Raw genomic sequence first — 23,971 nt, 5'->3', positions numbered from 1 at the left:
TCTGTTATTTAGTAGCTCTGTGATCTTGGACAAGCCACTCTGAATTTCAGTTTCATGTAAAATAGGTATGACTTCTCAGTGGTGAGAATCAGATAAGATAATGCATTTAAAATTTCTTTTTAAACTGTAAATATGTTGAATAGATTTATGTAAAATAATTTCACTATTCTAAATACTTTACTTTCCAAGATTTGTCCATTAAATTCACCTTTTCTCTATTATACTTTGATATGTGTTTTTCTAATGATACCACTGTATGTTCTGTAATTCTTCATTTTTTAAGCCATGGCAAATGATTTTATGTATCATCCTTTTCTTTTCTCTAAAAGTTCAATTGTTAGCACTATTGCCAATCACTATTTCAAACTTAAATTACCTGTCCCAAATTATTTATAACTTTCTGGTGATGCTATTCTTAAACCATGTACAATAGAGTTGAACCTTAATTAACAGACACATGATTACCTACAGTTCTAATTATGTAACATTCACTATCCCTTGGTTGCATATTTCATGCAAAAATTTCTTATTTTAAAAAGTGATTCTCCCTGCCCCCGTGTTTCCTCCTGTGCCTGTAATCCAAATTTAGTTTTTGTTGTTGTTGTTGTTTTTTGTAGACTCAGGAGTCATATGAAGGTAGAGTTTAATGAAGAAAACAGGAGAATTGAGGCAATTTAGGTGAAAAATTCTCCACTTGGTTATTTGAACATCAATTAAAATATGAATCTTGACTTGCTTGGATAATTATGTCAACTTTTCACTTTATTCAACTTATGGAGATTAGGTTAGGGATTTTTAATTTGTATGAAAAGATCCTTGCTGTTTGTTTCATTTGTTTAATTTGTCATTTTTAGATTACTTTCAAACTTTCATTAACCAGAAATAAGGATTTGAGTACAGAGAGTTGAAGGGCATAATAGAATTGACTCCAGGTGATGATCATTCTCAATAATCAAACGAAGTATAAAAGGGCAGCCACGATTCCAGCCCTAGATGCTGGTGTGTGAAAGCCTAACTTGTCTAATAGAGACTTGATTATATACGACCTTTTAAAAATATTTTAGTGTTTTGTTTTATGTGTCAAATTTTTATCCTACAGAGATGAGAGGCATAGTAAGCTCTGCTGGTTTAGAAAACGTCTAGCTGTTTGAATCAATACAGTATTTTCCCTTTATAGTTACTGAATAAATATATGCTAAATGAGTGAAATTCGCCTTACTTGCCTAATTATATTTGTAGATGTGTTTGGGGGAATGTTGTTAATACATTTTTGAGAATTGCTCTTCATTTTGCTTATTTACTTAGAGACTGGGTATTTTATTTATTTATTTATCTATTTATTTATTTCTTTATTTATTTAGAGACAGGGTCTCACTCTGTAGCCCAGGCTGGAGTGCAGTAGCAGGATCGTGGCCCACTGAAGCCTCGAACTCCTGGGCTTAAATGATCCTCCCATCTCAGCCTTCTGAGTAGCTGGGAGTGCAGACATGCACCACCACACCTGGCTAATTTTAAAATTTTGTTGTAGAGAAAGGGTTTTGCTGTGTTGCCCAGGCTGGTCTCAAACTCCTGGCCTCAAGCAATCCTTCCACCTCGGCCACCCAAAGTGCTGGAATTATAGGCGTGAGCCACCATGCCTGGCCAAGAATTGCCCTTTAGAAGAATAAATGACTAAAGTAATACCTACAACAATGCCACAGAAGCTAAAAAAAAAAAATTAAAAAAAAAAAGGCTTTAGTTATAATTGTATTAAAAAAAAAAAGAAAAGAAAAAGGTGCTCAGCACTTAGTAGGTTTTCCAAAAAATGTCAGCAGACTTTAATGAGGAAATGAAAAAGACTAAAGCTTTGGGCACTAGAGGTAATCACATGATTAGAGACCACAGATACATATAAGTAGAGAGGGAGGTATAGTATAATTATTGTACTGTTGATCACCTACAATGGTAAGTAGTGTAACTATTTATATTTGTAAATAGTGGGTAGGGATGGGTTAGAAAGTGAGCCACTGTTATTTCAGGGAAACTGCTGATTGTTTAATTATTGACAAAATGGGGATTAAAATATTTGTCCTTGATTCAGAGTTGATAAAAACATGCAAGTAAAGTGTGAAATCATTTTTAAAAATTAAAGTTTATACAAATATATTAGCATACATTTATATCACCATTCTTTGTTAACATAAATTGGAGTGAGCTCTCTGTTCATCCACACTTATTTCTATATTTCTAATGTTACTAGATAGAAGAGAGGTAGTTACACAGTGTCCTCCTCCATCTCTTATTGCCCAATTGAAATTCGCATTTCTTTCAAGGGGATAAGCTTGAAGTTTGCTATGTTATATAGGAGTATTATGGAAGGCCTTACTGCTAAGATGATATATAAGCAGAGATATAACAGAAGTGAAGGAGCAAGCTTTGTGGATACCTGAGTGAAGAGTGTTATAGGCAGAATCACAAGTATAGAGGCCATGATTTGGAGAGTTCTTGGTATGTTTGAGCAGAGATACTGTGGTTGGAGTAGATTGAGCAAGAGGAGAGGTCTAAGAGCTGAAGTCAGAGAGGTGGGCCTTTACTCTGAGTGGGATGGGGAGACACTTGAGGGTTTGAGTTGAGGAATGACATAATCTAGTTGATGACTTGAAAGGATATTTTTGGCTATTGTGTTTAGAAAAGACTGTAGGCCAGCCTGGGCAACATAGTGAGACCTCATCTCTACAAAAAAATCAAAAATCAAAAAATGATTCGGGAGGATCACTTGAGCCTGGGAAGTTGATGCTGAAATGCACAGTGATTGCACCACTGCACTCCCATCTGGGTGACAGAGAGAGACCCTGCTTAAAAAAAAAACCAAAAAACAAAACAAACAAACAAACAAAACAACAAAGAAAAAAGAAAAAAAAGGAGAAAAGACTATAGGACGGCAAAGGTGACAGCATGTAAACTAGTAGAACATTATTGCAGTAATGTAGGGGATAGATGATGATGAGTTGTGCCAGGGTGGTGGCACTGGAGGTAGGGAGAAGTGATGGCGTTCTGCATATAATTTGATGTTGGAGCCCATAGGATTTACTGATGAATAGATGTAGATAATTAGAGAAAAGAATGAATGCTGACTTCAGGAATTTGGGCCTGAATAATTAGAAGGATGAAAGATGGAGATACATTGGAGGAGAAGCAGATTGAGGGTGGGTGGATAAGATCTGGAGTTCAGTTTTGACAAGTGAAGTTTGAGATGCTTATTAGACATCCAAATGGAAACATTGAGCATTCAGTTGGATATGAGTCTGGAATTCAGGGCAAAGTTCTGAGCTACGGATATAAATTTGGAAGTCTTGAGGGTGCTGATAATATTTAAAGCTAGGGAATTAGGTAAGATTATCAAGGAGACTGGGTAAGATTACCCAGTGAGTAAGATTAAAGAAAAGAAGTCTTACTATGTTTAGAGGTACCCTAAACATCCTAAACCCTCATTGAGAAATTAGGGGAAACTAATAAATGTGATTGAGAAAAGGCATCCATCAAGTAGGAAGACAATCTGGGAGAGAGTGCTACCTTGGAAATAATGGTGTGCTGGAGATGGCTCATATCAGCTTGCAAGAGCTTATCATTAAATTCTCAGCAAATTTGCAAGAAAATACAGCCATTTAAAAAATGTTGAGGCCAGCACGGTGGCTCAGACTTGTAATCCCAGCATTTTGGGAGGCTGAGGCGAGTGGATTACAAGGCCAAGAGATCAAGACCATCCTGACCAATATGGTGAAAACCTGTCTGTACTAAAAATACACAAATTAGCTGGGCATGGTGACATGCACTTGTAGTCCCAGCTACTCAGGAGGCTGAGGCAGGAGAATTGCTTGAACCTGGGGGTGGAGGTTGCAGTGAGCCGAGATCGTGCCATTGCACTCCACCCTGGGCAACAGAGCGAGACTCCATCTCAAAAAAAAAAAAAAATGTTAAATGCAACCATTTAAAAATTATGCATAAACTGTGGGCCAGGCAGGCATGGTGGCTCATGCCTATAATCCCAGCACTTTGGGAGGTCAAGGCAGGAGGATTGCTTAAGGTCAGGAGTTCAAGACTAACTTGGGCAATGTAGGGAAACGCCATCTCTAACAAAAATAATTACACATAAACTTACATAAATTATATTAAAAAGTAATAAATACTCAACAGTCATCAATTCTTAATTATTTTTCATTTTGATACCATCTCTGCTCTTGAGTTATTTACATTGATTGTATCTGTGCGGTGGATAAGCTACATAATGGTATGCTGCTGTGCATCTGTTTCCCAGATCCGTGTTTAGAGACATCATGTTGGTAGCTTGAAATTGGCCATGGTGGGAATATTTAGACTTTGGAAATTGGAAATGCTACAAATTTGAGTTTGATTTATTGTTTTGCTGATAAGAAAGTGATAAAGTAAATGTTAATAATTTAAGCACAAGTTAAAAGCATTTTGTGCCATTGCTGTTACTTTGAGATTAGTACAGAAATGGAGGAAATATTTGTTCACTATTCAAAAATTATTATCGATTCAGCAAATAACATAATTGATAGAGTGAGGTTTTCACAAAAACTATCTTTGTTGTTTTATTTTCATTTTATTAATTAACATGGCAACATAAACCACATTTATGTTGGAACTATTCATTCATCAGTTACAACCCTAAGTTGGCTATGAATATAATAATTTGGTAAAAACCAATGCAAATATTATTGAGAATCAACTGACTAATGGAATTTACAATTAAAGATTGTATATCTTGTTATTATTTGTAGACTGGTTGCTATACATCCTTGTGTCAGTAAAATTATAACAAACTCATGTGCATGTAGGTGCACATGTTTTCTTTTTTATCTGAACTAGTTTTTAAATATTTATGGAAGCAGGGAGAGGGGGGTTCTTGTCAGAAAAAATAAATAAATAAATAAATAAATAAATAAATAAATAAATAAATATTTACCAGCACACCTCTGTGTGGAAACCTAGCGAAAAAAGTGTTTTCAAGAGTGTAACAATATCAAATGATGCTTATGGGCCAAATGAGATGATTGATAATTGACCACTGGATTTAGTAATCATGGGATGATTGAGTGGAAAAGAAAACAATTGATAATGGAAAAATTTCCTTGAGTAAGCAAGACAGGATAGATTCCAGTGCTCAAGTAGAGGAGTTGACCTTAGAAACACAAATTCTTTATTCATAGTAATAAGGGAAGGCAGACTCTGTGGGTACAGTTACAGGTAAGTCAGTAGATGTTATGTTAGGAGCTTGTGGAATCTGCCTTCTGATTTTCCATGTAATAGGAAGTAATACCATCAGCTGAGAATGGCCATGAGGAAGAAGAGTTGGAAGGTTCAAGAGAAAGGAGGAAATATAAAATAAATATAAGCTATTGTTATTATAATTGGTATTTAGGCTTTTTTTGAAAGTGGTAGATTGGAAGGGAAGGAGGGCTTTTAAAATTCAAAGACAATTATCACCTAAACACAAAGTTTGTGTAAGTCTAGTGACTTTTTCAAGGATGTTTTGTCTTGTGAAGGATGAAGACGTTATTCAAGAAGTCATAAAATAATAAGATATGGATTAAGACTGCCAACAAATTCATATAGGCAAAATGGTTTAGAAGAAGAGGAGATAGTGATTAATTTTAACCATCAGAGATGGCTTTATGGAAGAGAGAACAACATTTGAGTTAGATCTAATTGAAGAGAAAGTAGGTGTTCAGTTGACTTACTTGATTATTTTCTGTGTGCTAGGGATTGTGCATATATTGTCTCATTTAATCGTAATACCTGTGAGGAAACTGAAGCTCAGAGAGGTTAAGGAACTTGTTAAAGGTCACACACAGCTAGTAAGTAAGATCTGGGTCATACCCAGATTTACCTGAGAGGACCCCTTTTCAAGACAGCACACTGATTCTAGGGGGTATATACAGTGGTATAGGGGAAGATATACCAGCACAGGGAACAGTAGGAGAAAAGGAAAGTACAGAGGTGAGAAAAAGTAGAGAGAGAGAGAGAGAGAGAGAGAGAAAGAGAGAGGTGGGGTAGAGAGAAAGTATGCACATGTGTGCGTGTGTGTATGTGTGTGGGTGTCTGTGCATGCATGTGTGTAGAGAAAAATGGAAGGGAAAAGTGAGTAATCCAGTATGACTTAGGCACTGTATGCGTGTTTGGAGAGTGTGGACTATATATGGGAAATAAGGCTGAAAATATGTGATCATGGGAGGGAGGCCTCAAAGTTCATGTTAAGGAAGTTGGATATTATTTTGCAGGAAGTCATTAATTTCAAGATAAGTGTCTCTGACAAGAGAGAATTATATCTAACCTGAACATTGTGGCCAGGATTGAATTCTTTGTTTTGTTTTACAGTTAGAGATTCTTTTGGAAGACAGGACTATAGAAAGAAAACTGGATTGTTGAAATTGGCCATTGAGTATAATTATTAATTTCATATGGTAGTTTATAGAAATTATGATTATCTTATTAAGTTATTTCATGTCATTAAGTTAGGAATACAATTATAGAATAGTTTAATGTTAGCTTTCTATTTTGCTAAGACCATAAAATATAATAATAATATCATGTTTTTCAGATACTGACCGAGCTTTATCATTACTGGAAGAATACTGCAAAAAATTAAGGAAACCAGAGGAGCAGTTGTTGAAAAATGCAGTTAAAAAGGTGATGGGTATCTTTAAGAGCAGCTTATTCCAAGCTTTGCTAGGTATGTATTATGATAATTATTAATCATTTTAATGGTCAGAATTGGGCTTGATAGTTTGAATAATGTGGTCAAAGAACCTGATGTTAACCAAGTTTCAAACTGGGATAATTTTCTTTAACACAGGAATGGAAGAATTGTTTTTTTTTTTTTTTTTTCCTTTTTTTAATATAAGGTTAACCTAGAAAGGAATTGTTTGAAAATATAAATAAAAAGAGGTTATTGAAAGAAATAAATATTGAAAGAATGTTTTGTATGGGAAGAAAAGTTTACACAGAAGAAAACCCTGAGTAGTTTGTTATAAAACATTGAGGACAAATATGCTAGAGAAGGAAGTTGTCTTCCTCCAGAGAAGGAATTGTGTAATATAACAATGATGGTTCACATTCTACTCAGAATCAAAGCTATACTTTTACTCTCTTCTTAAAACAAAAATAAAAACATCTTTTCATCTTTCTTGCTTGTCTTAGGAAAGTTTATGATCCAGAATTGAAAAGTTTATTGATGAAAATCTCAGTGCTTTGGAATTCTTACCAATTTGTCATGAAGCTTACCATATAATGTTTAATCTTATGTTTATTCTCCTATTTGTTAAAGATGGTAAAGAACATTAAGGATATGCTTGCTTTATATATGTTTTTATACATACATCTCTTATATTTATGGAAATAGCTTTTAATTCTTTTTTCATATTTTAGGAAGTAAAATAAATTAGCAAAATATATAAATAAACAAATACTTTTCCCAAAAAAACAACCAACTAACGAAACAATGAAAAACCCACTGAATTATACAATATATTTTACTGGATTTAAATGAATAACTGATTTTAAATAATTTTAAAGAAATAACTGAGTCTGCTAGATATTTTCATTGCTTTTTCATGCTGGTTATTATTGATGAAAAATCCAAAAATAGGAACTTATAAGGCTTAATTATGAAAATACTTTGTTTTTATTATAAATATATATACTTTTTGATAAAAACTCCAACTTTATAATTTGAATGTAATTTTAAAAATTATTCAATTTTGAAAATTTGAAAATCAGTCTATTGAATAAAAATAGAAGTATAAAGCTTTATAGGATTATTTTGCCTGTGGATTAAAAACTATTTTATTGTGGCTAGCAAGAATTAATAACACAACTGTAATCATCTTAGCTGGTATTAAATAAAAACAATTCTAAATGGAGTCTTACAGAATTTGAATAAACCTTATATTCATTAAAGATAATATTTTTGAGAACATTTTTAAACATCAAATTTTCAACTAAAATGAATAGTGTTATTTATTAATAGTTGATAATTAGTAAAAGGTCATTAACTAAATGGCAGTGTATCTTAACAGATTTGTATGATGTGTTTACTTAAGACTGGATAAGTCTTTTGAGAGTTTGAATTTTTGAGAACTTGATTTAGAAAGGGTATTTTTGGATAGTTTAGATAGCTCTACTATATTTTTAATATTATAATCATTTGATAATGTAACACCATTACCTAGGGAATACAAAGACAAATGAGTGACAAAGAATTGTATTTTGCCATTATTTTAAGTGAATGATAAATATCTTGGCTTAAAGCCAATAGTGTAGTTTGAATTTCTCTAGTAAAATTAGAGGCAACAATAATCTGTAAAAAGCTGTTATGTAAGTAATCCCAGTGCCCAGCTTTGAATGGATAGATTTACTTCAGCTGGTCTTTAGAAGTCATTTTAGGGTAAACCAGAATGCAAACAATAGAGCAACATTATACAACAAAACATAATTTTCTATTGAATTAAATGTGGGCACCTATGTACTGATTAGTAATCTGTTATTACTGAATGTTTGAGTGGTCTCACTGTGTGTTTTCTTTAAGGACACAAAAGAAGAAAAGCCATGTAGACTTGTGCATCCTAGAGAGGATGTATATCTTTGTAAAGGATAGGTAGGGAGTCATTGAAATATAGGGCATTGTTATGGTCTATAATTTGCATTCTGTTTGAACCAACTCCGCCACCCCACCCTACCCTTTTTTTTTCCTGTTACAAGTAATGCAAGATAGTGGTTTCACCCATTGTTCTGGCCAATACATAGCCAACACATTGAAATAGTACCTTGCGCGACTCTCATTAGCTGTAGAAATAGAAGGGAATCATAATGTAGAAAACACAAATGGATAATAAAATACTATTACTGCAGAACATGCTGTAATATTTACATGTGACAAGGAAACCAGTCCCTCTCTCTACAGATGAAAATCATCACTCTATTTTATTTTATTTTTTAAATTTATTTTTGAGATGGAGTCTCGCTCTGTCGCCCAGGCTGGAGTGCAGTGGCGCGATCTCGGCTCACTGCAGCCTCTGCGTCCTGAGTTCAAGCAATTCTCCTTCCTCAGCCTCCTGAGTAGCTGGGATTACAGGTGTGTGCTGCCACACCTGGCTAATTTTTTTGTATTTTTAGTAGAGAGGGGGTTTCACCATGCTGACCAGGATGGTCTTGATTTCCTGACCTCATGATCCACCCACCTGGGCCTCCCAAAGTGCTGGGATTACATGCATGAACCAAACGCACCTGGCCTTTATTTTTCAATTCTTAGTAGAGATAGGGTCTCTCTATGTTTCCCAGGCTGGTCTTGAACTCGTGGGCTCAAGTGATCCTCCCATCTCAACCTCCCAGAGTATTTGGATTACAGGCTTGAGCCACTGCCCCCAGCTGAAAAGCATCACCATAAAATGAATAATGTCTTCCTTTTGTGGTCCTTATCATATGCTTAAAAAAATACTAGCATGTTTTAGATGGTATATTCTTTGAGGAATTCTGTGTACATAACTGTCACTGGTATTACAGTGTGTAAAAGAATTTTATAAATGAGTTCTGTGATAACATAACTTTGATTATAAAAGTAACATTCATTAATTTTTGATATTTTTAAAAATAAAGTAAAATCATATAAAATTCAATGGTTAGATACATTGCTTTTATGGTAAGTAACAAGATACCTGATAAGCATGGAGAATGATGAACTGTTTGATTAACTTTCTTCCTCCTTTCTTCTAGAGTCCCTGTATTATTTGTTTTGATTTTTTATTTGCCAGTAACTGAAAGTGGAAAAAATCACTTTAAGTTTTTGAAAGACAGTAGTTGGTGTTCGTTAGTGTACCCATACCAAATGCAAAAAATAAAAAAAAAATCCTGAAACAGCAATATGCTAGATGCTGCACATTTAGATGCTAGGCTTAGAGTGACATCTTGTGGTAATACTAAGGAAACATTTATCCAAATGAATAAAGTTTTAAGATGATTATAGCATCAACACTTTCCAGAATTTGAAAATAAGGGAATTGGAATTCATAATATTTTATGATTAATTTATGTCTCTTTGTTTAGAATAGCTAAATAATAATAATCAGTGTTCATTAATGTACCAAAACAAAACAAACCTAAAATGGCAATATGCTAGAAGCTGCACATTTCTGGAATTGGAATTCCGTGATATTTTACAAATTAATTTAGAATATGTAAATCTCTTTTATTTAGAATATATAAAACATTAAGATTTTCAAGCCACTTTTATTAGGTTATTTATTCTTCAGTTCTTCAGTTAGGTGATAAAGAAGCAAGATGAATTATTATTATTATTATTATTTTTTTGAGACAGAGTCTCACTCTGTCGCCCAGGCTGGAGTGCAGTGGTGCGATATTGGCTCACTGAAAATTCTGCCTCCTGGGTTCAAGCGATTTTCCTGCCTCAGCCTCCTGAGTAGCTGGGATTACAGGTGCACACCACCACTCCTGGCTACTTTTTTTATTTTTAGTAGAGATAGGGTGTCACCATGTTGGTCACACTGGTCTCAAACTCCTGACTTCATGATCTGCCTGCCTTGGCTTCCCAAAGTGCTGGGATTACAGACATGCACCACCGCGCCTGGTTTTGAGTCATTTTTTAAAATTATTTTTGTAATTCTAAGTTGACTTTTAATTTTTAAAGAACTATATTACCACCATACTTGTTTTTGAAGACTTTAAATAAATAATATTATGGGTTAAATTTTAGATATGTAACACAAATGTTCTTTGTAACTTATTGAAAATTATGTGTTATTCTTTAGTCATTACTTATAAAGTATGGAAATAACTATAGATATATTTCACAGATTTCAACCCTTCTAAAATCATATTAGGCTTGTTTATCTAACTTACTGCCTTATATTTCTTCCCATTGTGTGAGGGGGAATTTTTGGGAGAGGAATTAGAGGGAAATTAGAGGAGAACAAGCAGTAAATGATACTTTTAAAAAACTCTACCAGTGGCAAAATCTTAGAAAAGGGCTTATCTTATTTTATGGAGGCTGTTAAACCTTACATGTTAGACTTTGTGTTAGAATAGAGTACATTTCATTTCCATAAATCTTAACAGAGAACCTTGTGGATTTTTGAGATTACTAGCCATAGGGGTGATACAGCAGATGTATTACATACTGGGATTTATCATCTCTTTGTTGAAGGCTTCTAACACATTCCTACTTGCTGGCAGCTTTAACTAACCCTTTCATTGTGTCTCATAGCATTTTGTTCATATTACTAAAAAGCATTTACCACATTGCCTTATGGTAAATTTAATATACTTCTGTCCCTTTCTATACACCCATAATGTGGACCTTTAATAATTATAATACACTTTTAATAAATTTTTATTCATTTGTCAACACTTCTTTTAAAAATGCCAGTTACGTGTTGGACATTGTGCTATGCAATAGGGATACAACAGTAAGTTATAGAGGACAGTCAATACCCTTATGGACAAGTAGGGGAAAAGAGAAATTAAACACAGAATTAATTATTATTCAATTATAATGATGGTAAGGTTTATAAAAGAAATATGTATAAGAGTTTGAGTAAAAAAAAAACCCTACATATTTTCCTAATAGTAATTCTAATGTAATAATTTTATTTCAAAATAACATCTCTTTGAAAATATCGTGGCTGTTTTGGTCTTAATTATTAATCATAATGTATATTTTTTGCCATCTGATCATAAGGAAGTGAAGGATTATTTAAATAGCAAGTGTGAAGGCCCTTACAGTTGTTGTGTGAATTTGGAGCAACTTGGCTGTATTTATTATTCTTTTAGTTTATTTATATCTTTTTTTGTTAACCCATTTAAAGACTAATGGTGGAACAACTGGGCTGTATATCTTCAAAAACAGAGGTTCTCAAGATGTGGTTCTTGGACCGCAGCACTTGTTGCCTGTGAACTTGGTTAGAATTGCAAATTCTTGGTTCTCACCCTAGACCTACTGACTGAATAAGAAACTCTGGAAGTAGGGCTCAGCAAATGGTACTTTACTAATCCTTCCAGGTGATTCTGAGGCATGTTAAAATTTGAGAACATATGTTCTAAATGGTTAGGTATTTGGCCATTCAAGGAAAGCAATATGTTAACAGTGTGTGAATATTATTACTAAACTTGGGAGAATATGACAGTGGCATTTTTTCCCTTCTTGTGTTTTATAAGATTTGATTCAATCTTTAACAACTGTAATGAGCCATTATCATTCTGGGACATATCTTGAGTACTTTGTAATCCATAAACTCACAATTATCATTATGGTGTCCAATTTTCTTTTTAAAAATACGGTAGCATATCTTTTTATTTTTAATTTTATTCTCTCTCTCTTTCTTTCTCTCTTTCCTTTTCTTTCTCTCTCTTTCTTTCTTTCTTTCTCTCTCTCTTTCTCTCTTCCTTCCTTCCTTCCTTCCTTCCTTCCTTCCTTCCTTCCTTCCTTCCTTCTTTCCTTTCTTTCTTTCTTTCTTTCTTTCTTTCTTTCTTTCTTTCTTTCTTTCTTTCTTTCTTTCTTTCTTTCTTTCTTTCTTTCTTTCTTTCTTTCTCTCTCTCTCTCTTTCTTTCCTTTCTTTCTTTCTCACTTCCTCCCTTGCTTCATCTCTCTTCCTCTCTCTCCTTCTCTTTCTCCTTCCCTCTCTCTTTCTCTTTCCCCTCCCTCCCTCCCTCCCTCCCTCCCTCCCTCCCTCCCTCCCTCCCTCCCTCCCTTCCTTCCTTCCTTCCTTCCTTCCTTCCTTCCTTCCTTCCTTCCTTCCTTCCTTCCTTCCTTCCTTCCTTCCTTTTCTTTCTTTCCCTCCCTCCCTCCCTCCCTCCCTCCCTCCCTCCCTCCCTCCCTCCCTCCCTCCCTCCCTTCCTTCCTTCCTTCCTTCCTTCCTTCCTTCCTTCCTTCCTTCCTTTTCTTTCTTTTCTTTCTTTCTTTTGACAGTCTTGTCTGTTGCCCAGCCTGGAATGCAGTGGTGCATTCTTGGCTCACTGCAACCTCTGCTTTCTGGGCTCAAGCAATCCTCCCACCTCAGCCTCCCTGGTACCTGGGACTACTGATGTGCACAATCATGCCTGGCTAATTTTTGTATTTTTTTGTGGAAAGGAGACTTCACCATGTTGCCCAGGCTGGTGTTGAACTCCTGGGCTCAAGTGATCCTCCCGCCTTGGCATTCCAAAGTGCTGGGGTTACAGGCATGAGGCACCACACCCGGCCTTACAATAGAATATCTAAAACATTTAAGAGATTTTTTTTTCTCTTTGGATAATTAATGATAGTTTCTATTTATGTTACAAGATAGTTTCTACTTATGTTATAATAATTATTCTATGGATAGAATTCTATGTTACAATAAGTATCTCTGTGGATAAAGCTACATTGATATGTTGTTACTGGCTCATGTGAGAGAGGCATTTACTAGGTAATACTTGCTGCCACTCACAACCTCAAAGCATGTGGTTCAGGTGAAACAAACAAATTACATATTATGAATCTTTAAATAAGTCTTGACTGTTCAAAACAGTGAATGTGAAATTCTTAGTTGCTAAGGTCTATTATGTTTCTACTTATTTTTTTGCAATACTTATTTAAATAAAAAGAGTACAAGTGTTTTAGTTATTGCAATTGAGTAATAATAATTATCAAAGTATTTATGAAGTGTTTACCTATTTACATAGACTTATGCAGATGGATGCTATTAAGACCAAATGCCTACACTTAGGGAGTTTAAGGTCAATTAAGAAAGTAATATTTATGTACATGAAAAAAAGTACAACACATCATACAGTGGAGGACTAAATTTTGGGGGCTAGTCCAAAGTGGTATTAGGAGAAGCATGGGCTTACTGTACATTGGTGTTGCTAGGGAAGGTTTTATATAAAATATAAACTTCAGCTGAGCCTTGTCACTAATAGGATTTGCATTAGAAAAGACAGTAGAGAAGGATGTTTTCACCATCCATTCACACATTCATTCATTCACAAGATATTTATTGAACACTTTGCCAAACACTATGATACAAACTGGGAAGACAAGCATTAAACAAAATTTCATAAGTAGTTTATATACAAAGAAGAAGTAGAGTTTCTAGCTCTGTCGCCCAGGCTGGAGTGCAGCGACTCGCTCTTTGGCTAACTGCAACCTCCACCTCCCATTCAGGCGATTCTTCTGCCTCTGCCTCCTGAGTAACTGGGACTCCAGGCGTGTGCCACCACGCCCAGCTAATTTTTGTGTATTTTTTAGTTGAGATGAGGTTTCACCATGTTGACCAGGCTGATCTTGAACTCCTGAGCTCGTGATTCACCCGCCTCAGCCTCCCAAAGCGCTGGGATTACAGGCGTGAGTGACCGCGCCTGGCCGACAGCTTTCTTAAAGAAGTGACATTTTGAAGTGTTGGAAATTATACACATAGATATGTGTTCAAAGGAGAGTGAGGAAATGGATCTGCCTGGAACAGGGATTCAAAATGTCCTTGATATTTATGCTTTTAAAATGTCTTCTAAAGAGTTGTATAGGGCATCCTGTTAGACATAAGTCTCTTCCAAAGACTTGAAAAACATGAGTGGTGGGCGTAAAATGTGGCTCAAACAATTGTTATAATTCCCTTTGTTAAACTGCCATATACTGAGTGTGATTAGTTGTGTGTTTCTTGTCAGGCAGGATCAAATATTTCTTAAGTTAAATTAGATGCTTTGGGTTGGATGCCATCAAGAGGGTTGGATATTATTCTGGACTCTGACTCTGGACTTTTATATTTACTGTAAGATTTATGTCACCAGATGGCACCATTTAACTAAATTTATGTGCTTTAGATGAGTGTAAGGCTGGTTGTTTCTAAATGAAGGATGCTATTATTTGTGCTGTAGCTAATATAAGAAAAAAATCATTTATTTTGAGGGCATATGAGACTTCCCTATATAGTGAGATAGTGAAATCCCAAAGCTTTTGTTGGGAGTGTGAAACGATCTAGTGATTTCTGTTAAGTACATAATAAATGAAAATGTGGTGATGATCACTATAACTAATATGTGGTAGCTGACAAAAAAGCAATAGGCTTTCTCATCTAGGTTTTCCTATAGTGAAAAAACTAGTAGTATTATTATTATAGCCTTGAATTTAACTTTTTGTTGTTGAACTGCTTTCAGCGAATATATATATATATATATATATATATATATATATATATACATGAATAAAAAAAATTCTAAAAGATTATTTTAGGAATAAGCCCTTTTGAGATGTCCTGAAATAGCATAGTAATATCTAAAAAAAATTGTCAATATAGAATATGTTTTATGGAACTGTGGAACTAATAAAGTTAACAGAAGGTGTTATAGACATTATTTCTTAGTATAAACATGCATCCCAAGGAAATGAGTATTTATTACTTGGTCAAAAACTTCTTAATATTTTCTACCTTTAAGCAGAATGAATCACGTCCTCCCTTATGTTTCTATGGTGTTTGTTTATATTTCTGGCACACCACTTATTATATTGTACTATTGTTTATTGATTACATGTTGGTCTCCCTTAGCAGACTGTGAGCTTCTTGAATGCAGGGACCAGTCCTAATTCAGCCAAATCTGGCATGGGATGAACAGTTCTTCATTAAATTTCTTTCATTTGAAAAAATACATTTGATCTCCCACTATCAAAGAGACACCACATTAGGCTCTGGGGTTTTAGTGGTGAGAGAGATGTATACTTTATTTTCACGTAGCTCATTGTCTACTACAGTAAACAAATAAGATATTAAATAAGTATAATTGTGATGAATCCTTTGAAATAAATGGTTATTTGGATTAAACAGATAAAATCATAAGAAGTTTCTTGAGCTGGTCAAATTCATATTATTATACTATATTAAAAAATGTTTACATACTATGTAAAAGTAATTGTGATTTTTATAGTAATTTTGACTGGGCACAAACTCTCTTGAGCAGAATGTGGGGGCAAGCTGCAGAAAGGAGAGGAGGAGTCATGGAGGACAATGTGGGCAGATGGGGAGGGGTGTGACCTGAAAGCTCTGCTTGCTTTCTCAGCTGGGAAACTTATAACCTGGGGCTAGGTCTGAGTCCCCTGTGCAGGCTGCCTGGAGACAAACTCAGTGGTGTTAGATGGGAGTGAGACCAGCCTCACCAACTGGGTGAGAGCTGGGTGGGGCCTATGGCTACTGGCTTTCCCCCACTTTCCTGGTGACAGAGGCAGCCATAATCCCCTTTGGAATTTAACCCCATTGGCCCGAAAACCACCCCTCCCACCCCCCCCCCCCACAGTGGCTGCAGCAAGCCCCACCCAAGGAGAGTCTGAGCTCAGATCTGCCTAACCCTGCCCTGACTTGATAGTATTTCTCTATACCCAGTAGTGGATCACAAAAGACATAAACTCTTGGGAGCTTTATGACCCTGCCCATTACTTGAGAAACCTGAATGCTCATCTTGGTCAACTTAGGGCAAGCTTATATTCCCCCTCTTCTATCACAGCTGGTGCTTTCTTGAAAGTACCACCTTCTGGCTGTAGTCTGACCAACTCAGGACATTGCAGCAACTCAATGACGGAATAACCCTGCCCCAAGGAAGAGGAAAACAACAGCTAATTCCATGTTCCCTGCAACATCCTGGCTAACAAGTGGTCCTGAATCTGTCCACATGACAACTTCACTGCTAGCATAACCAGCATTTGAGAAAGCCAGCACACTAAACATATCTACAATCAAGGACTCTTACAGAGTCTATTTCACTCCCCTGCCACCTCCAACAGAGCAGGCGCTGGTATCCACAGCTGGGAGACCTGAAGATGGATCGTATCACAGGACTTTTTGCAGACATCCCCCAGCACCAGCTCGGAGCCTTGTAGCCCTACTGGGTGGCTAGACTCAGAAGAGTAATAACAGTCACTGCAGTCTGGCTTATAGCAAGCCTCATCCCTAGGGGAAGGGGGAGTGTACCACATCAAGGGACCACCCCATGGGGCAAAAGAATCTAAATAGCAGCCCTTGAGTTCCAGATTTTTCCGCTGTAATAGTCTACCCAAATGAGAAGGAATCAGAAAATATGACAAGATGAGGTTTTACAACACCCCTAACAGACCACTCTAGCTCCTCAGCAATGGATTCAAATCAATAATTAAAAAAAAAAATCTCTGAATTGCCAGATAAAGAATTTAGAAGGTTGATAATTAAGCTACTCAAGGAGATACCAGAGAAAGGGGAAAACCAACTTAAATAAATTTAAAAAACAATACAGGATATGGATGAAAAATACTCCAGAGAAATAGATATCATAAAGAAAAAACAATCACAACTTCTGAAAGTGAAAGTCATGCTTAGAGAAATACAAAATGCACCAGAAAGTTTCAACAATAATATTGAACAAGTAGGAAAAAGAATGTCAGAGCTTGAAGACAAGGCTTTCAAAGTAACCTAATCCAACAAAGACAAAGAAAAAAAATTTGAACAAAGTCTCCAAGAAATTTGTGATTATATTAACCAAACCTAAGAATAATTGGTATTCCTGAGAAAGACGAAAAATCTAAAAGTTTGGAAAGCATACTCGAGGAAATCTTACCTGGCCTCACCAGAGATCTAAACATCCAAATTCAAGAAGCTCAAAAAACACCTGGTAAATTCATCACAAAAAGATCATCACCCAGTCACATAGTCATCAGGTTATATAAAGTCAAGAACAAAGGAAAGAATCTCAAGAGCTGTGAGGGAAAAGCATCAGGTAACCTATAAAGGAAAACCTATCAGATTAATAGCAGATTTCTCAGCAGAAACCCTAGAAGCCAGAAGGGACTGGGGTCCTATCCTTAGCCTCCTCAAACACAGTAAATTTCAGCCAAGAATTTTGTATCCAGCAAAACTGAGCTTTATAAATGAAGGAGAGATAAGGTCATTTTTCAGACAAACAAATTGTTGAGAGAATTCATCACTACCAAGTCAGCACCATAAGAAATGCTAAAAGGAGATCTAAATCCTGAAACAAAATCTTGAAAACACCAAAATAGAACCTCCTTAAAGCATAAATCTTACAGGGCCTATTAAACACTAACACAAAGAAAAACCCCAAGATGTTCAGGCAACAACTAGCATGATGAATAAAACAGTACCTCACATCTCAGTACTAATGTTGAATGTAAATGACCTAAATGCTCCATTTAAAAAGTACAGAATGGCAGAATGGATAAAAATCTACCCACCAAGTATCTGCTCTCTTCAAGAGACTCATCTAATGCATAAGAACTCACTTAAGGTAATGGCGTGGAAAAAGATACCCTATGAAAATGGAAACCAAAAGTGAGCAGGAGTAGCTATTCTGATGTCAGACAAAACAGACTTTAAAACAACAGTTGAAAAAGACCAAGACATTATGTAATGATAAAAAGATCCATCAAACAAGAAAATATCATAATCCTAAATATATATGCACCTAACATTGGAGCTCCCATATTTATAAAACAATTATTACTAGACCTAAGAAATGAGATAAATGGCAACATAGTAATAGTGGGGGACTTCAATACTCCACCGACAACACTAGAGAAGTCATCAAGACAGAAAGTCAATGAGGAAACAATGGACTTAAACTATACCCAGAACAAATGAACTTAACAAATATTTACAGAACATTCTACCCCAAAACTGCAGAATATACATTCTACTCATCAGCACATGGAACATTCTCCAAGATAGACCATAGGATAGGCCACAAAACAAGCCTCAATATTAATTTAAGAAAATCAAAAATTTATCAAGTACCCTCTCAGACCACACTGAAATAAAACAGGAAATTAACTCCAAAAGGAACCCTCAAAACTATACAAATACATGGAAATTTAAGAATCTGCTCCTGAATAATCTTTTGGTCAACAGTGAAATCAAGATGGAAATTAAAAAATTCTTTGAACTGAACAATAGTAGTGATGCAGCTTATCAAAACCTCTGGGACACAGCAAAAGCAGTGCTAAGAGGAAAGTTCATAGCATTAAATGCTTACATCAAAAAGTCTGAAAGAGCATAAGTAGGCAATCTAGGGTCACACCTGAAGGAACTAGAGAAACAAAGAAAAACCAACCCAAACCTAACAGAAAAAAGAAGTAACAAAGATCAGAGCAGAACTAAATGAAATCAAAACAAAAAAATACAAATGATAAATGAAACAAAAAGCTGGTTATATGAAAGATAAACAAAATTGATAGACTGTGAGACTAACCAAGAAAAGAGAGAAGATCTAAATGAACTCAATTATAAATGAAATGGGAGCTGTTACAACTGATACCATGGAAACACAAAAGATCATTCAAGACTATTATGAACAACATTATGTGGACAAACTAGAAAATGTAGAGGAGATGGATAAATTCCAAGAAATATACAACCCTTCTAGATTAAATCAGGAATAAATAGAAACTCTGAACAGACCAATAACAAGTAGCGAGATTGAAAGGGTAATTAAAAAGTTACCAACAAAAAACGTCCAGAACCAAATGGACTCATAGCTGAATTCTATCAGATATTCAAAGAATTGGTACCAGTCCTATTGACACTATTCCAAAAGATAGAGAAAGAGGGAATCCTCCTAAATCATTATGTGAAGCCAGTATCACCCTAATACCAAAACCCAGAAAGTACATAACAAAAAAAGAAAACTACAGACCAATATCCCTGATGAAAATAGATGCAAAAATCCTCAACAAAATACTAGCTAACAATATCCAAGAGCATATCACATGGATCATACACCATAATCAAGTGGTTTTCATACCGGGGATACAGGAATTGTTTAACATCCAAAAGTTAATAAATATGATACAGGCTGGGTGTGGCGGCTCACACCTGTAATCCCAGCACTTTGAGAGGCTGAGATGGGTAGATCATGAGGTCAAGAGTTCAAGACCAGCCTGATCAACATGGTGAAACCCTGTCGCTGCAAAAAACATATACAAAAGATTAGCCAGGCATGGTGGTACACACCTGTAGTCCCAGCTACTCCAGAGGCTGAGGCAGGAGAATAGCTTGAACCTGGGAGGTGGAGGTTGCAGTGAGCCAAGATCATGCCACTGCACTCCAGCCTGGGAGACAGGCTGGACTCTGTCTTAGGACTCTGTCGAGATTCTGTCTTAGAAAAAAAAAACTGTGATATATCACATAAACAGAATTAGAAACAAAAACCACATGATCATCTCAACAGATGGAGAAAAAGCATTTGACAAAATCCAGCACTCCTTTATGATTAAAACTCTCAGCAAAATCAGCACAGAAGGGACATACCTTAAGGTAATAAAAACCATGTATGACAAATCAACAGCAAACATTATACTGAATGGGGAAAAGTTGAAAACCCTCCCCTTGAGAACTAAAACAAGACAAGGATGCCCATTTCCACCACTTCTAGTCAACATAGTATTGGAAGTCCTACTCAGAGCAATCAGACAAGAGAAAAAAGAAAGGACATCCAAATTGGAATTCAAAAGTTAGGTAGGCCTTATGTAGACCAATGGAACAGAATAGAGAACCCAGAAATAAAGCCAAATACTTACAGTCAACTGATCTTCGACAAAGCAAACAACAACATAAAGTGGGGAAAGGACACCCTATTCAACAAATGGTTCTGGGATAATTGGCAAGCCACATGCAGGAGAATGAAACTGGATCCTCATCTCTCATTGTATATAAAAATCAACTCAAGATGGACCAAAGACTTCAATCTAATACCTGAAACCATAAAAATTCTAGAAGATGACATTGGAAAAACCCTTCTAGACACTGGCTTAGGCAAAGACCTCATGACCAAGAACCCAAAAGCAAATGCAACAAAAACAAAGAAAAATAGATGGAACTTAATTAAACTAAAAAGCTTCTGTATAGCAAAATAAATAATCAGCAGGGTAAACAGACAACCCACAGAATGGGAGAAAATCTTTGCAATCTATACACTTGACAAAGGACTAATATCCAGAATCTACAAGGAATGCAAACAAATCAGCAAGAAGAAAACAAGTAATCCCATCAAAAGGTGGGCTAAGGGTATGAATAGATAATTCTCAAAAGAAGATATAGAAGAGACCAACAAACATATGAAAAAATGCTCAACATCAGTAATGATCAGGGAAATGCAAATCAAAACCACAATGAGATACCACCTTACTACTGCAAGAATGGCCATATTTAAAAAATAACAGATGTTGGCATGGATATGTGAAAAGGTAACAGTTTTACACTGCTGGTGGGGATGTAGACTAGTACAATCATTATGGAAAATAGTAATGAAGATTCCTTAAAGAACTAAAAGTAGAACTACCATTTGATCCAGCAATCCCACTACTGGTTATCTACCCAGAGGAAAAGATGTCATTATATGAAAAAGACACTTGCACATGCATGTCTGTAGCAGCACAATTTATAACTGCAAAATTGTGAACCAGCCTAAATGCCCATCAACCAACGAGTGGATAAAGAAAATGTGATATATATATACACACACACACGTACACATATACACATACATATATACATATATATGTATATGTATACATATATACACACATACATATATGTATACATATACATACATATATGTATATGTGTATATGTGTGTGTGTATCATTTTATATATCTATATCATTTTATATATGTATCATTTTATACACACACACACACACACACACACTGTGGAATACTACAAAGCCATGAAAGGAATGAAATAATGGCATTCACAGTAACCTGGATGGGGTTGGAATCATTATTCTAAGTGAAGTAACTCAGGAATGGAAAACCAAACATTGTATGCAGAGGCATCAAGAGGGCAAGGGGTGAGAGATAAAAGACTACACATTGGGTACAGTGTACCCAAGTACACTGCTTAGGTGATGGGTGCACCAAAATCTTAGAAATCACCACTAAAGTACTTTTCCATTCAGTAAACCCCACCTGTTTCCCCAAAACTATTGAAAGAAAAATAAAAATTAAAATTAGAAAAAAAATAAACTGGATTAGATGGTTACTTTTGCCAACTAACCAGGGGTTGAGAGCTTGTGAAGCATCTAGAAAAATCATAATCACATTAAAAAAACACATTATCTTTGCAGGTATGTGGTGTGACATAACTTATATTTGTGACCCCACTTTACTGAGGCATGTAGATCTCAGTGCTGGTTTTCACCTTTATACTCCTTTCCAATTTGGTATCGAGTGTTGATTAAAAGGACCAACCAAAAGAAAGAGCGTGGAAGAAAAAGTATCCCATGAGTATCTCTTAGGCTTCTCCTTTATGCTGTTAGTTCTGGCTCCTAGCAAAAGATAGAAGAGATAGAGAATGAGGAGCATTCATCTACAAGCACCAGTCCTAAGAGTTTCTTAAGGAAACATTTCACTTTTACATCAGAAAGTGTTCTCTGCTCAGAAACCACAGAACTTCTTAGACTGTGTTAGGAATTCCAAACATTTCAATAATAACCTACAGACATACCATATAGAATATATTTCAGGCCAGGCATGGTGGTTCACACCTCTAATCACAGCACTTTGAGAGGCTGAGGTGGGAGGATCACTTGAGGCCAGGAGTTTAAGACCAGCGTGGGTAACATTGTGACACCCTGTCTCAACAACAACAACAACAACAACAACAAGCTGGTCATGGTGGTGCATGCGTGTTGTTCTAACTTCTTGGGAGGCTGAGGTGGGAGGATTCCTTAAGCCTGGGAGGTTGAGGCTGCAGCAAGCTCTGATCACACCACTGCACTCCAGCCTGTGCAACAGAGTGAGACCCTGTTTAAAAACAAACAAAACAAAACATACACACACACACACACACACACATATATACACACACACACACATATATATATATAAGTTCCCTGGTTTCTAGTTCTTTATTCCCCAGGTTCTAGCTGATATTCAGTTTCTAGTTTGCTGTCAAAACAATAAGCCTTCACAAAATCATAAGGCTAGAACTCTCTTTGCAGGAATATATATTTGCAAATCGAATCATCAAATGTACCTAGAGCCAGCAAACTCCAGAGTATGCCAGTCCTTACAAAATGCCTTAATCATGAGTCCCTAAAAGTTTAAAACTCATAGAAACAAATTATACTGCATATTAAATACTTTCAGCAAAGCCTTGAGTTTTGAAAAAAAGTTATTCAAAAATAATTTCCAAAATAAGCCTTGTGCTTCAGAAATAGTTGCTGCACGAGTTTTGTTTTTTGTTTTTTTTTTTTTTTTTTTTTTTGTGGAAATGGAATTTCACCATGTTGCCCAGACTGGCCTCGAACTCCTGACCTCAAGCGATCCACCTGCCTCGGCCTCCCAAAGTACTGGGATTACAGGAATAAGCCACCGTGCCTGGCCTGGACCACTAATATTCTACATGATTTTGTACTCTCAAATTTGTATTATCGTCATTATTTTGTCTTTGTGGATAATGTAGTTTTTGGATTTGTTCCTTGATCACCTATCCAGTAATAATTTCTTCCTCCACAGCATCTTAGCCACGCACTCTTATGTTTTAGGCTATATCTTAATATTATTAATAGGCTCTAACATCTCACTTTTAAATATCCCACTCTCTGACCACCACTTATCACCTCCTCTTATTGACCCAGTTCATTTCTATACTTCCCATATCAGTAATTGTTTGATCCCACAACTACTATTAAATCATTGACTCTACACATTTTCATGCTTGTTAGCTACTGTAAGTCTTCATATCCTCCCTCACCAAACTTAGAATACATGGTTCATTACTGTGATTACTCAATTTGCATGCATCTTCAATTTCTTTGTTTTTCTCTTCACTGGGGGGCAAAAATCAGCCTCTGGATCAACCTGTGTCTGTCTCCTCCATGTGTACATCAAGGCAGACAAATATAGCTGAAGAAATACTGTTAACTGTTTTCACTTTAAATTTATGACCAAACGCCTATTATACTTCCCCA

At 35.7% G+C, this 23,971-nt stretch overlaps 1 protein-coding gene across 11 annotated transcripts in view; it reads left to right on the top strand.

Annotated features, from left to right (window-relative positions):
• Nucleotides 1-23,971, top strand: part of DLG2 (discs large MAGUK scaffold protein 2) — a 2,233,585-nt gene that overhangs the window by 28,633 nt on the left and 2,180,981 nt on the right. For all 11 annotated transcript variants that reach the window (XM_045370161.3, XM_065528807.2, XM_065528814.2 and 8 more), the window contains one exon: nucleotides 6,602-6,733. In XM_045370161.3, coding sequence (XP_045226096.1) covers nucleotides 6,602-6,733 — 132 coding nt within the window. The remainder of the gene's footprint in view (nucleotides 1-6,601; nucleotides 6,734-23,971) is intronic.

This window comes from Macaca fascicularis, chromosome 14 (assembly GCF_037993035.2).
Source record: "Macaca fascicularis isolate 582-1 chromosome 14, T2T-MFA8v1.1".
NCBI classification, from domain to species: Eukaryota; Metazoa; Chordata; class Mammalia; order Primates; family Cercopithecidae; genus Macaca; species Macaca fascicularis.
This window is presented reverse-complemented; position numbering and strand designations above follow the sequence as displayed.